Source organism: Telopea speciosissima, chromosome 7, assembly GCF_018873765.1.
Source record: "Telopea speciosissima isolate NSW1024214 ecotype Mountain lineage chromosome 7, Tspe_v1, whole genome shotgun sequence".
NCBI classification, from domain to species: Eukaryota; Viridiplantae; Streptophyta; class Magnoliopsida; order Proteales; family Proteaceae; genus Telopea; species Telopea speciosissima.
In genome coordinates, this window is record NC_057922.1 from 60,861,118 (window position 1) to 60,875,719 (window position 14,602).

The 14,602-nt window shown below is 39.6% G+C and overlaps 1 protein-coding gene across 1 annotated transcript in view; it reads left to right on the forward strand.

The window, feature by feature from the left end:
* The window catches only part of LOC122666921 (pyrroline-5-carboxylate reductase-like), a 28,070-nt gene extending 19,388 nt beyond the window's left edge, over positions 1-8,682 (forward strand). Inside the window, 4 exon segments of the mRNA XM_043863035.1 lie at positions 7,773-7,819; positions 7,822-7,895; positions 8,144-8,249; positions 8,421-8,682. Coding sequence (XP_043718970.1) covers positions 7,773-7,819; positions 7,822-7,895; positions 8,144-8,249; positions 8,421-8,609 — 416 coding nt within the window. The 3' untranslated portion in view covers positions 8,610-8,682.
* Positions 8,683-14,602: the final 5,920 nt, after the last annotated feature.

A 14,602-nucleotide genomic window follows, 5' to 3' on the forward strand; every position in this document is an offset into this window, starting at 1 on the left:
GAAGAAGTGGATATAAGAGAAGTGATTAAATTCTTCCAGTGAGTACCAAAGCCCAAAAAATAAAAAAGGGAAGTAACCAGACACCACTCCAACTTATCATAAGCCTTTGACATATCAATCTTAATGGCAGTAAAACCAGTTTTGCTCCTGGTATGTTTAAAAAAAATGAAAGATTTCATGTGCCATGATTGTGTTATCGGAAATCTGTCGTCCTGGAAGAAACGCAGCCTGAAAAGGCGAGATAATAGACGACAGGAAAGGTTTCAGTCTATTGGCAATTAATTTTGAAAGAATTTTATAAGTAACATTACATAAACTGATTGGTCTGAAATCCCCCACCTTATGAGCATCATCAAATTTAGGAATTAAGCAGACCAAAGTATGATTGGTGCCAGAAGGAATAGAAGCATTCAAAAAGAAATTTGAGACAAAAGCACCTGAATCGTTCTGCACAAGGTCCCAATATTTTTGAAAAAACACAGCTTGAAATCCATCAGGACCAGGTGACTTAAATGGTCCGAACGAGGACACCACCTTCCTGATTTCCTGAATTGAGGGAACAGCAATTATTGAAGTGCAATCCTGATCATTAAGAACTTTTGGAAAAAGACATTCAATAAAATTAGAATCCAATGGCTCAGAAGTGGTAAAGATAGATTTAAGATGGTCCGCAAAAAGCATAGCCATAAGCTTTGGATCCTCCACCTGTTGACCAAGGTCATTCAAAAGAAAATCAATCCGCCTCTTTCGCAAATTAATTGTAGACACAGAATGGTAAAATTTAGTATTCCTGTCACCGTCCCTAATACACAACTGTCTTGATTTCTGAAGCCAAAACACCTCAGCTTCAAAAATCCAATTGAGATTGTTAGAAATATGCCTAAGTGGAAGGTCATCAGGGGTAGCACTCTCAGAAATATGGAAAAATGAATCCGCAAGGGAGTATTTCAGAAAAGACACATGACCAAACACATCCCTATTCCAAGAGCGTAGTGCATTAGAAAGACATGAGAGTTTACAATTAATGGGATCAGAAGGTTTGGCCGTCCAAATAGAAGAGCAAAACTCGGGGAAAGATGGGTGAAAAGTCCAAGCGTCTTGAAAATGAAATAATTTTTTATAGGAGCGGCGTGCCCCACAAGTGGACGGTAAAATCGGCTTATGATCAGATCCAATAGGGGATAATTTAGTAATAGAAGCCATTGGGTAAACTGAGAACCAGACGGGACAAGCCAGAGCACGGTCCAGACATTCCTTGATCAGCCGAGGTGGCTTCTGTTTATTGGACCATGTAAATTTTGTCCCACGAAAATTAACCTCATCCAGTGAGAAATCATGAATCAGGTTAAGTAAACACCGATTGGAAAGAGAACTTCTGAAGGGAACCCCACCCAATTTTTCCTCCGGCCGTAGAACTTCATTAAAATCCCCAATAACACAGACCATAACATCTAACTGCTGCAGAAAGGAGGAAAGCTCAGCTCAGAAAGAAACTCTAGCTCCTGCATGTGGTGGAGCATAAATACAAACAACCCATAACAGCTGGTTGAATTCGTCCTGAATCTTAACTGCAATAAAGTGAGTAGAATGGGTAGTAGAAATAACAGTAAAATGTGGTTTAACAAGAAGCCAAAGCCCACCTTCCCTTCCTTTAGTACCCACACTATTAATCGAGCAGTAGGAACGATAGGCAGATAAGAGGTGATGGTCTTTGAATTTAGAGTGATCAGTGCATTTAGTTTCACACAAGAAGATAATATCAGGGTGAAATTTACGGATATGCAAACCCAGACAGTGACAAGAAAATTTATTATTAAGACCTCTAATATTCCAAGAAAATAGCAACATGATGAACAAGCTCAACCAAACATAAGAATAATACATACAAAATTTAAACCGTCGCGGTGTGAAAGATCTTGCCAATGCCCTTTGGTTAAGTGTCCAGATACTAACCGAGATGCATAAAAGCATAATAAACAGCACACGGGAATAATTAAAGAAATTAACAAAGGAGGGAGAGAGACGTACCGGATTTAGTGATCGGGGACCCCTAGAAACGTCAGATGCCAAACCAGGTGGGAACACACTGTCATCAGCAAAGCTGGCCGGATAACCATAAATGTTAGCACACTCCTCTTCGATCCATGAGAGTAAGAATTGAAAGAAGGCAGTCGGATCATTGGAGGAATGAAGATAGTGAGAAAGGAGTGATTTTAAAGAAACTATGTCAACAGATTGGGAAATAGGAGCAGTGGTAAAAGAGATTTTCCTTTTTTTAGAAAAAGCCTGTCCAATAGGCAGTCCAACAAAAAACTCAGAAGGCGGGCCCGGCAGGTGTGGCAGAAGGCATCGGGTCAGACACAATTCCACAATGAGGGTCAAGATCTAAGGGTAACGGGGAAAGGTTTCTGTAAGAAGGAGGGCCTCCAGACTTAGTGGTATCCAAAATATCTTTTTCTTTGGAAAGTATATCTGCAGAAAGAGAGTCAGTTTTGGGTTCAGTTATTAGGGTGTTAAGAAAAGATTCTTCACTAGAAGTAGAAGGTGAGGAACTGGGTAACTGTGTGGTAGGTGCCACAGGGGCAGAAGCCGAACCATCAAGAGGAGCATCCATCACCAAATGCTGGAAACAACCCGCATTAAGTCCAGAGGACGGGGAACCAGGGCTAGAACAGTCAATACCTTCCCAGTCCATCGCACCAGTAAATAAATCATCTACAGGTAACAAAGTAGAATTCCCATCATTATCCACATGGATCACTGGCACATCTTTATGTACCACAGTATCAGGAGAAGAACCTGAATCAAGTAAACAGATAGTTTCACTTTGTGGAACATCCGGCTGGTGGCCCTCTGAGTGACCAATGAAATTAACTTTGAGGGGGGTAGTAAGTGCATGAGCAAACAGGCCCGCAGACATGTCAACCGAACTGGACCCAGCTGGTCCAAATGTGGTAGGACAGGAATAAACATTGTGACAAATCCTGCCACAGCGACTGCATATCTTGAACGTTTCATATTTTATAATAACGGGAACCAACTCACCCTTGCACATTCTGATTTTAGAATTTAAACAAAGTGGGCGACGCCACTTAATCAACAATTTCACCCGAGCCACATTTGGGGGGAGATCCAGATCAGATTCAAGATAGAGCAGAAGTACTTTGCCCACGCAAGACACTGCCTGTTTGATGGCATCATAAGCAAAGGCATTAGGTGGAATAGGACTAACTTGGGCCCATATAGGCACATAGTCACGTTCAGCAGCATACAAGTCTTCATCAAAATTGTGAGGAATGATGTTGACAATGTTCTTCCCACACCACCACGGGCTGAGAGATAAAATCTGCTCACGAGCTTCAACAGAATTTAGTTCAATCATAAACCGCCCCTCATCAACCACAGAAAGAGACAACAACCCCAGCGGATGCCAAAGAGCAGTAAAGAAGTCCTTCAAAGTCGAATTTGATGGCTGTGGATAACCAACCGAAAAACCAAAAAGCACTGGGTTTCCATGAACAGAGGTAACTGGTTCCTCATAGGCTCGGCTGTTTGGGTGTAAAAGGTCTTGAATAAACAGCTGGGCCCCACGAGCATGTAGAGAAAATGAAGAAGAAGAGAAGTTGACACTGCCTCTGTGCCTGTACCCATATGCCCGCCGGCCACGATACTGCCGCCGAGCCCCCCCCGAAGACGCATGCCTGGAGAAGTTAGACGACATCGAAAACCCCAGAAACAAAGCTGAAAAAGAACAGAGCACCCTTGGAAAAGCAGGTCCAAGATCCACGATTAAACCTAGGAAAATAATCTAACCACAACCAGGATCACAGTTCTGATAACTGCACAATAGCAAGACCAATGCACTCGGAGACCAAGCACACTGATCAAGCAGTCCTAGCAGGGGAAACGCACGAAGATCTTGGATCAGCAGTATAAGAAACCCAGCAAACAGAAGGTAAAACAACAGCAGCCAACAAGGAGAAGTCACAGCAGCAGAAACAACAAAAAAAAGAAAAAAAAAAAGAAAAGGGAGAAGAAAGACACAAAAACCGAAGCCTCAACAGGGATAAAAATGGCCAAACACATAAGCTGAATAACCAAACCCCATCCTGATCGTGCATCTGTCGTCTCCAAACGCCCCAGTCACTTACACCGGTACCAGGGTTAGGTGGATGAATTAAATAGAAAGATGGAACCGAGAGACAAAGTGAAACAAATCAAAGAGAATGAATTAATAGCGCTAGTACGTGGGAAGGAAACTTGGGCCCATAGCGCAACCACTTTCCTGGTTGCTTCTCAAGAATAAGCTTCAACAGTTGTTGGCACTTGGCTTTGGCAACCTTCAATTTTAGTTTCATGGCTGGCATGTTGAGTGGGTTAAATACCAATGGTTTTCCCTTGAAATCAAAGAAACATTGGTTCTTAGTACCTCCCACCAGTACATTATTGTCATACATCCATGGTCGTCCAAGTAAGACATTAGTCAATACCATGGGTATGATGTCGCACCAAACGTCTTCTTCATATTCTCCCAATTTCAGCAGTACAGCATCTTTGATTTACCTCCAAAGTGTTGTTGAGAAGAGAAACTTTAAAAGGTTGTGGATGAGCCTCTATTTTCAACTTTCCTACTATGACAAAGGTTTGAGATACACAAGGTTTTAGGTCTCGGTTTCGCCACTGGTTTCGCCAGGCCACGAAACCGAGATCTCGGCGAGATCATGTATTTTTTTTCCTGAACTCGATGTTAGGTTTCGGTGGCCATATATGGCCAAGATAGGGGCTGAAACTTGACATTCCCCCTATTTTAGACCTTCTAAACATAGTGGAACCATTAGTTTTTACAAATTCAAACCCAAATGTTACTTTGACTACGGACCCTAAGTTGGTAGTCTACAAGTTTAGATCATGTTTCTATGAAAAATATAGTTTTTGAGATGAATAGTTACCTTAGGTTCTTGAGATGCAGCTTGGAGGAGATTAGCAGCTTCAATCTTCAATGAATCAAGCTTTGATGAGGTGTGATTTGCCAAAAGAAATGTAAAAAATGACCCAAAGATGGAGTTTCCCCTTCACAGAGGCAAGACAGGCGAGAGAGCGAGTCGAGATCTCGTCGAGTTATGGTGTATTATGAGCTTTCTAGTTCGACCGAGTTGAACCGAAACCAAAAATAGCTCGATATCTCGAGCGAGATAATGACATATTTGTGTATCGCATGGCGTTTTGTCTCGAGATCCTACGAGATCGCCGAGATCTTGAACTATGGAGATACAACATTTTCATAGCTTCTACTATCCACGATCACTTGTGATGTCAAAACTCCACTAGCCATTAAAGTATAAAAAAATACAATGTCGGTGTAATGCCTTACCTTCCGGTCTGGGAATTAGGCCGTTAACGGTTCAAGGATCAATACGTTTCAGGGAAAAGAAAAACTCAGTATCAAAATCTATGAGCAATAAAGAAATCAATTCATCTAAAATTTCCAATTTACCATCCATAACAGAGAATATCAGTGGAAGTCTTAAATAATCCAACAACATCTACCTCGTTACAGTCATTCTCAAATTCTTAAACATGTTGTCTATTACAACCTTCCATGAATCTCAAAATAAAATTGTTGTTTTTAAAATCCAAAAAAATTTAAATCTAAGCTATAATGTCTTCTAACAGCAAAGATAGTAAGGTCCATCATTATCATCATATGGCTCTTCTTCTCCGCTCGCCCATCCACCAAGTAGGGTTTCAGGTTTGATTTCTATGGGCACATCATTTGAAATCATATAAAGGGGTAAGCTTTTGGGAAAAAGCTTAGCAAATACACATCATACAACCCTTCAAGTATTCAATCAAAGGTCTTGAAACGAAAATCAATAGTCAAGAGTAAATTAGGATTAAGAACAGTTTCATGTCATGCCATACATACATTATATAAAAATATCTTCATTTCAATTCCAACCTTTAACAATATTAATTCGACATAAAAAAAAAAAGAACAATCTGAATTATGGCCCCGTAACGTGATACGGCTTGTAACGTAATACAACCTTTAACCACATTTAGATTCCACTCTAAACCTTTCTTTTAAATATTCTTGGTACAACCTACGAGATTGTGACATATTGTCCCGTAACGTAATACGGCTTGTAACGTGATACAACCTTAAACAATATGACATTACCCATTCCGGTAGATACCACATAATTCTTTAAATTCACAGTCATAGGAATCACTTTGTATAAATATAAGAATCCGTAGGAAAAACATTATTTTCTTCGCTTAAAATATCATGCATATTGCCAAACATCAACCTAAACTCATGCTAGGAGGAATCGTGGTATTGAAATAATCATCATGCTTTAATTTATAGGATCTAGGTAAATCATCTTATAACAAGGATCAATAAGAGAGTAGGATCATAGATCAAATAAAAATCAGCATTGACAGGATTAAGAAATAGATCATAGGTTAACTAAAATCAACATTGATAGGATTAAAGTCAAGTTTGAAATCCTAATTGGAGAGGTGGAAAAAAAACACATGAATTAAAGTATGATGTTTACTTAGCCACCCTTGAATCAAATAATCAATTGAACCTTTAGATACAAGGTCTTGTCTCCCCCAATTAAAGTTTTCCTGGATCACGAATCCAAGCTTGAAGTAGTCTTCCCAAGCTTGAGCAAAATAAAATCGTTGGAGAAGGAGGTATGATTTCCTCCTTGCACTTCTCCTTTTCCTCCTCTCCCACGATCTCTAATCATCATCGACCTGAGGCTTGCAAATTTGTACATCGAGGTTAGCTTCCATACCCTCAATGACTGAATTTAGCATCTTCGTGGTTGGCCATGATAGGTTCTGATACTAAATAATGTAAGACTAGAACTAGAATAGGTCTAATCCCAAGCAGGATCAAATAGAAAACCCTCTAATAAACAAGAAATCATATGAGGGAACCAAGAGAATAATGGGAACTCAAATGAGGGAACAATTTCCTTGGGTGAAGTAACAAATACAATCCCACAAATTTGTAACCTGTTGAAGCAGCAATGATCTTGATGTGGTAATCTTCAAGAAATCAATGTGACAATCAGTTGAAAGAAATCCCAGCACAGCTTGTAGCACTCTTGAGATCGATTTGAACAAAATTAAGGTTTGGATTCAAGAATCGATATGGAAGGGAATGGGCATCTTGCCCTAGGTCTCTCACCTATTCTATCTCAGGATTTCAACATTGCATAAACAACTTTTCTATTCATTCAAATTCATGTATAATGTTGGCCTCCGTTACAAACTTATATAGAAGACTCAAAAATAGACTTGGACACTAAAAAGAAAAGGCCAATCCTTAACTAATAAGGTATCTTAAATTGACTAGGAAAGTGATATAATAAAGAAAACAAACTCAAAATAGGACTCTAACTAAACTAATGAAATAAATCCCGATTTCCTACTTTCTACCTATATTTTAGGCTCATTAAATTGACCAATTACAAAATAAACCCATGGGATCAAAGGCCCAACACATACATAACCCAACCTAAGACTTATTTCCAATAAAATAAGCGCTCTAAGTGGCTTATCTGCATCAGTTTGGCTTGAGTTTTATTCTAATGTGTCTCAAACAACAGCTGAGAAGTTCCTCACCATTTCATTTGCTTACATTTGATGATAAATTTGGAGCATCTTTTGGTCATCATTCTTAATTACTCTGTTTCTACGCCTACTTTTTTAGAATTTAATGGAGCTCCTATACAATACTTGCATTTATTCAGTTATGAGCTTAGGGGAAACTGCAACAAAAGAAGATGGAGAACTAGTTGCTCTACTCTGTTTGGAGCAATTGGCAAGATATGGACAGCCAATGAGAAATTGTTTGATGCAATCACTGGCTTGAGGTATATGGCACCATAGTACGTTGGAAGTATCACTGAGTTTCCATACTGGATTGCTGGTTATCTTTTAGTTCATTTGTTTGTTTATTTTTCTTTGGAGATTGGATGTAAAGGAGCTTTATGTGTATTGCATGTGTTTGTTTGTGCATTTTTTCTTGTGTGTGCGTGTACGTGCATGCATGCTTGTATTCATGTGAAAATATGAAAAGGGACATGCTAATTAATAAGTTATTGTTCCTGTAAATTTTCAGTGGTAGTGGCCCAGCATACATATTTCTAGCAATAGATGCTATGGCTGATGGAGGAGTAGCTGCTGGTCTACCACGTGATCTGGCTCGGGGTTTGGCTTCTCAGACTGTAAGTTTAATTAGTATCCCAAGGAGTCTATCCTTCCAACAATGTACCATTCTACTCGCGTGACTTCAAAGCACTCCTCCCTTTTCTTGTGTGTAGAAGTTTGCTTGACAGAATTTGTATAATTTCATGATGTTATAATGTATAGGGCAACTGGTCTGTATGTTTCTGTAGGTTCTGGGAGCAGCATCTATGGCCATCAACACAGGTAAGCATCCAGGTCAGCTAAAAGATGATGTTGCATCACCTGGGGGGACCACAATTGCTGGAATTCACGAGTTGGAGAAGGGTGGCTTTCGTGGGATCTTGATGAATGCCATTGTAGCTGCAGCAAAACGTGGCCAAGAACTTTCACAGAACTAATGCTATACTATTTTTTAAGTGTAGATCATCCTTTTTTGACTAGTATCATATGGACAGAGCTATCAATTATTTGGAATACAAATCATTTAAAGGATTTGGATAAAATGATATTGTCACCTGTCAGCCCAAGGATCTGGAAGTGTCTCCTATGCAGTCATTTAAGGCGAAGAACATGTTTGTGACGTTAGATTTTACAGCAAGTAAATTGGCAACTTCATTGAGCTTAGTCATCTTTTGGCAGGCCAAATTATGAGTGATATGGACTGAATCTGATATCACATTGCACGAGGCTCCCGCAACTACGGGTCTGGGGAGGTTCATAATGTATGCATCCTTACACCTGCTTTTGCAGAAGCTATTTCCAGATCCGAACCCGTGACCACTTGGTCACAATGGAGCAACCTTTTTTCTTGTAAAAATGAATAAAAATTCATTATGTAAAAAGGTGTAGGAAATGATGTAAAGGGCTTTTTTTAAACTACTCAGCTTTGTATCAAACGGGGTCGGCTACATGGATCTTTGCCCTCCAATCAGCTTTATTCGAGGTCATTACTTGACATAAGGCTTAAGCAATGCATGTCTTTCCTTACCACTTTTCCTAAGGTTGTTTTAGATATGCCCAGCCTCTTTTATTTCTTTCAATCTGCATCAAATTGCTCATCTGTACTAGAGCATCCAAAGGCCTTCGTTGAATATGGCCATATCATCTCAAATGACTTTCTCGTAGCCTATCATGTATCAAACCTACTCTCAAAACAAGCTATGATATGATCATTCTTTGCTTTATTCTTCATCACAATTTTGCTATGATATGTTCATTTCTTATTTTATCCTTCTTAATTTTGCTCTAATATGATCAATCCGTATCTACAGTTCTAAACCCGGCCCGCTTTCTTTTGTTGTTCTATTTTCTTGTACTTCGTTTAGCTCTGCTCCTCTATCAGTGCAGATCCCGGGAATTTCTTGCCTGAGCTTGGCTTCTGATTCATGTTATACTCGTCGTCAATGAGAGATGCGTCTCTTGATGCCTTAAATCTAGTGGCATTGCGTGACAATTTCAGCTTCATTGGAACCGTTTGAATGGCCGAGCGTTGGTGTTGCGAATATGGTGGGGTTTCTTGTTTCATTCAATCGTTTCTGCTCATTTATGGACTTTGTTTCAATGGATGTCTGTTCGGAGTATCTTGAATTATATTGTGTCATGGCTGCTTGTGTGACTAAAAGGAGTTGAGGTGGTAGATACAACGGAGGAAAGAGAGAAATGTTTCTGAGGCCATATTATTCACACAAATATTTCTACCCCGAACAATTTTCCAAAAAAAAATCTGACTTGAACAATTTAGTGGAACAGGTTTAAGGATAGGAGCCTTGAGAGAGACGTATATATCGACATCTGGACTGATTGTGCGGAGTTCCTTCAAGGGATGATGGGATCGTGATCGTTTATGGCGCGCTGCCCGTAGTGGCCTAAGTGGCACACAAACAGGGCGAGCTGCAATGACCGCCTTACCCCTGCCTAAGTGCCTTGCCTGAGCGCGGGGGGGGGGGGGGTAAGGCGGTCATCGCAGCGCGCCTTGTTTGTGTGCCGCTCAGGCCGCTACGGGCAGCTCGCCTTAGAGAATCTGAATACGGGATGATGACACAGTCAAATTGTCAGTGGCCATGGGAGATTTTTATTGTTTTATGGGATATCAAAGCTATTTAAAAGACAGAGAAATGTATGCATTACTAAGAAGGATTGGGCTTTTATTTTGGTTGCAAATGATCTCGCTGTATCTGCAAGACATTGTAGAAGTCTAGAAAATAATAGGGTAAATTATCGATCACCCCTTGGTTTTCAATCGAAACTAAGATCACCCCCTGCTTGTTGAAAAAACTCATCCGTCCCCTTCTAAAGTAACGGGGTTAACTAAAATCAAACCAAAATGTGAAATGACATATTTAACCTCAATCAAAATAAGATAAACAAAGACAATTGAGGTACCCAACGTTTGTAGAAAATGTACTTTAGATACCCAAAGCTTGTAAATTACATTTAGGATTCCAATTTTGATATTTCCAATTATACCCTAAATCACCACCACCACCACCACCAAGGTTACATCTCCTCACCCTAAAATATCATATATTTTTACTGTTCAATCCATCTATAAATCAAAATCCTCGATTCCAAAAAAATTGTAAATCCCTAACCCAGTCATTACTTCACCATTAACTAGGGGTGTAAATGAATAGCCGAAATCCGTTTCCGTATTCGTGTTCGTATCCGTTTAGCACTATCCGAATTAGTCTGAAAGCTAAACGGATGCGGATACGGATAGACTATAGCTATCCGAAAAGCTATATTTACATGTAAACAGATAAAATATCCGATCCGTATCCGTGTCCGTATCCGTTTAGTACTATCTGAATCCGTCCGATAGCTAATCGGATGCGGATGCAGATGCGGATATAGCACTATCCGAGCCAAATCCGATCCGTTTACAGCCCTACCATTAACAGAAAATGACAAAACACGAGGATGGATCAATGAGTGATTGGAAGAACTGGAATTGAGCTCTAGTAGGAGCCCATCGATCTGACACATATTTGCAGGTCATGCACATCCATTCAATGAGCTGACTGGGCCATCAAACGAGTTGGACTCCCCTAGAATGCATACCAAACGCAGCCTTAATTATAATCAGAAAAAAATTGTTTAGGTTGTTCTTTTTTATTTCAGGTAGTACTGATTATTGAAGCAGGCCTGCCCAACTTGAATTAGTAGGGGCCCATCTGGCCCATATTTGAAGGTCATGCCCATCCATTCAATGAGCTGACTGGACCATCAAACGAGGTGGACTATGATCTTTGGGCCAAATATCCTAGGTGAGATTTATGGGGATATTGACCACCTGCAAGTGCTGGCATATATCTTAATTTTTCTATTAATTGGAGGGGGAAAAGAACACTACCCGGTCGTGTGCAAGGCGTGGCGACCACGCTTGGACACAAAAAGTGCCCCAGGCACTAAGAAAGTACCACCTTACCCCCGATGTAAAAGTGGTAATTTTCCGGCACCCAGACGCTTTTTGTGTCTAGGCGTGGTTGCCATGCCTTGCGCACGACCGAGTAACATTCTATTACCCTAATTGGAGATAATTAGAATGTGAAGGGATCTACATGTTGCCCGCATGAATTAGGAATGACATATCTCCCATGCCAAGCCAATGGATTTATGGGAAAAAGTGCAACACGAATTATATGTAGGAGGACTCACATGGTGAGAGAGGAGAAAGAGTGGTAGGGAGAAGAGAGAGTGTTGTTCTTAAGTTTTAACCTAAAATTAGTTCACAATTAGGGGACAAAACTAGGCATTTTGTTCATATGGTCGTTGCACTATGTGTTTTTAGGAATGGAGATTCTACGACATAGTGTGAATATACACATAAAGTGTATGTATTGAATTGGATCTGACGAGAATCTTGAATGGATTACTATCAGTTATGTTTAAAACAAGATTCTCATTAGAGGGTTATAATAAGTCCCTAGACATGAGAGGCCCTTATCGTTGCAATCAAACATTATATGCTTTTGTATACTAATGGTTGATATCTCTCTACTATATATTATTATGTTGGGTTTATGGTGTTTCCTGTGAACAAAAGAGACGCTCAATAAGGAATCCACTTCCAATACATGTTTCAAAGAGAGAGAATGTTTGTTCACGATTGGACAAAATTCCTACACCAATAACAGATTTTGTAAATTGTTTACAAAAAGATTTAAAATATTCTGAGTTATTAATTAATATTTCTAAATGTGTTGGAGACAATTTTCATATCTAATCAATTGTTCAGATTCTGTGTAAGATATCTGAAAGACTAGGATGGTGACATGTCCTACGTCTTTTATGTGATATTGTTGAGTGGAAGGACTTGATGGTAATAAACTTTCTTTGAAGACATATAAGTTATCTCTTCTATTTAATTCTGTTGAATATAAATATATTTAAGTGAAATTAAAGAAATTGTGATTTAAGGAAACTTAAAAGAGGATTAACTAATGAGATCCTATCTATGACTAATTTGAGCACATAAAAAATTTAGCAATTTCAACCACAATAAATAAGAGAAGGGAGGGGAGAATCAGCTTTTCTTCCTCTCCCTCCCTCTGGAAAATTGCACTCTCTCTCTCTCTCTCTCTCTCTCTCTCTCTCTGTAGCGTCTCAAATTCGACCGTGCACCATACACGGCTATATACGAAACCGGTTACCCCAAAGTAATTTCCCAATTAAATCTTATACTTTTGTCGTTTCATTTCTCTTTGTGAGAGGGGGATGGAGGGGAATTTTTTCTTATCCTGTTCCCTGCCTAGTAGTACAGTGGTCCAGTTCCTCTCAAAGGGAGGAGGAATTGACATTTTAACCTCCCTCGAGTAGTGTGTTCAGATAGGGGGTTACGTCATCATTTCTCGCCCCCTACAAGAAGAACTGGACCACTATACCAGACACGAAACAGGAGACGATAATGATCCAAATGGAGGGTCATTCAAGAGTCCTTTTTAAATCAACCTCAGGGTGCTGAGCTATTTAATGGTTGTACAGTGAGCCATGTGTTTCAATTTTAACAATGGAAATACCATTCGAATATGTCTTACAAGAGTTGCAATTAAAACCCTTCCCTCTCCAAACCTACCAAGAGAGAGAGAGAGAAGAGAAGAGAAGGAGAGAATATGGTTGGCTTTGAATCCGGATCAGCTACCCACATGGGGATGGGTGGGGATAGATCTGACCCCTCCATAGGGTGAGGGTCCCACACCCCATGGAGGGTTCAGATCTGTCCCTACTCGTGTAAAAGCCAAATTTGACTTGGCACATCGAGGTGAAAGAGACTGGGTTCAAGATGGGATGGGTTATGGGGTTAAATGGGTTATGGGCTAAATGGGTTGTCATTTCAAAGAGGAACTTTAGAAGAAGAGATGAAGTTTCTTGGTCACAAGTCTCCTAAAGGGTCATCACATGTCTCCCAAAAGCTTTATCTTTGTCCCTTCCGGCTGAATTCTGGAGCTGCTGCCACTGAAAGTCACACAATAAATTAAGAGGTGGGTCGATGAACCAATTTGCTTGCTTGTCTTTAAAATCCATTTTTTTTCCCAAACTCACATCTCACAAATATTCACAATAGAGGGAGTTGCTTTAAAGTAAAAGTGTAAAACCATATAGAGAAAAAGTTGGTTACTTTCCTTTGAAGTACACACCCACATCCATACATCTACACGAGGAAAGAAGAGAATTAATTAAAAAGAAAGAACATTTGAAAAGAAAAGCAAAACCATCATCAATTCAAGTACTCAACAAGTGAAGTGAGATGAGCCAACACATATCCTAGAGGATACGTATAACATACGTATATCCATACTCAATATAATTAATTAATGCCTTCCCCCCCCCCCTCTGTAGAAATAGAAGGTTACAACACATGAACTGATAACTACTGCTCACCTTGGGCTATCTGTGAGTATTTGTATCACAGTGACGACTTATGAACATAGTTTTAGTACACGGTATGGGAACGGTTATCGGCAACACAAAAAATCGATACGATATTGGCCTGGATCGGCTGTATTGGACAAAATTACCTCTTGATTTCCTTAAAAAATAAAATTTTGGATCATTTTATCCCTTGTCCATACCGTGCTAGCTACCGATATGGTATCGATATCGATGACTAACAAAACTGGTATGTGTCATCCGATTCGGGCAATATGATACCGATACTTGGAACCATGCTTATGAACCAGGTTGTAGACCCTTTTTATTTTGACCCTCTGATAATTGGACTCATGAAGAATATTTCATGTCTTAAAAAATTGGGCCTGGAGCTAATGATGTTATTATTGTTTTAGGAGTCCAATCATACATTAAATCACCTTGGATGATGAGATTCTTTCTTCGCAGTGGATTTTGGTGGTGGAAAATTTTCTCCTATAAATTATATTTTTTTCAATTGACC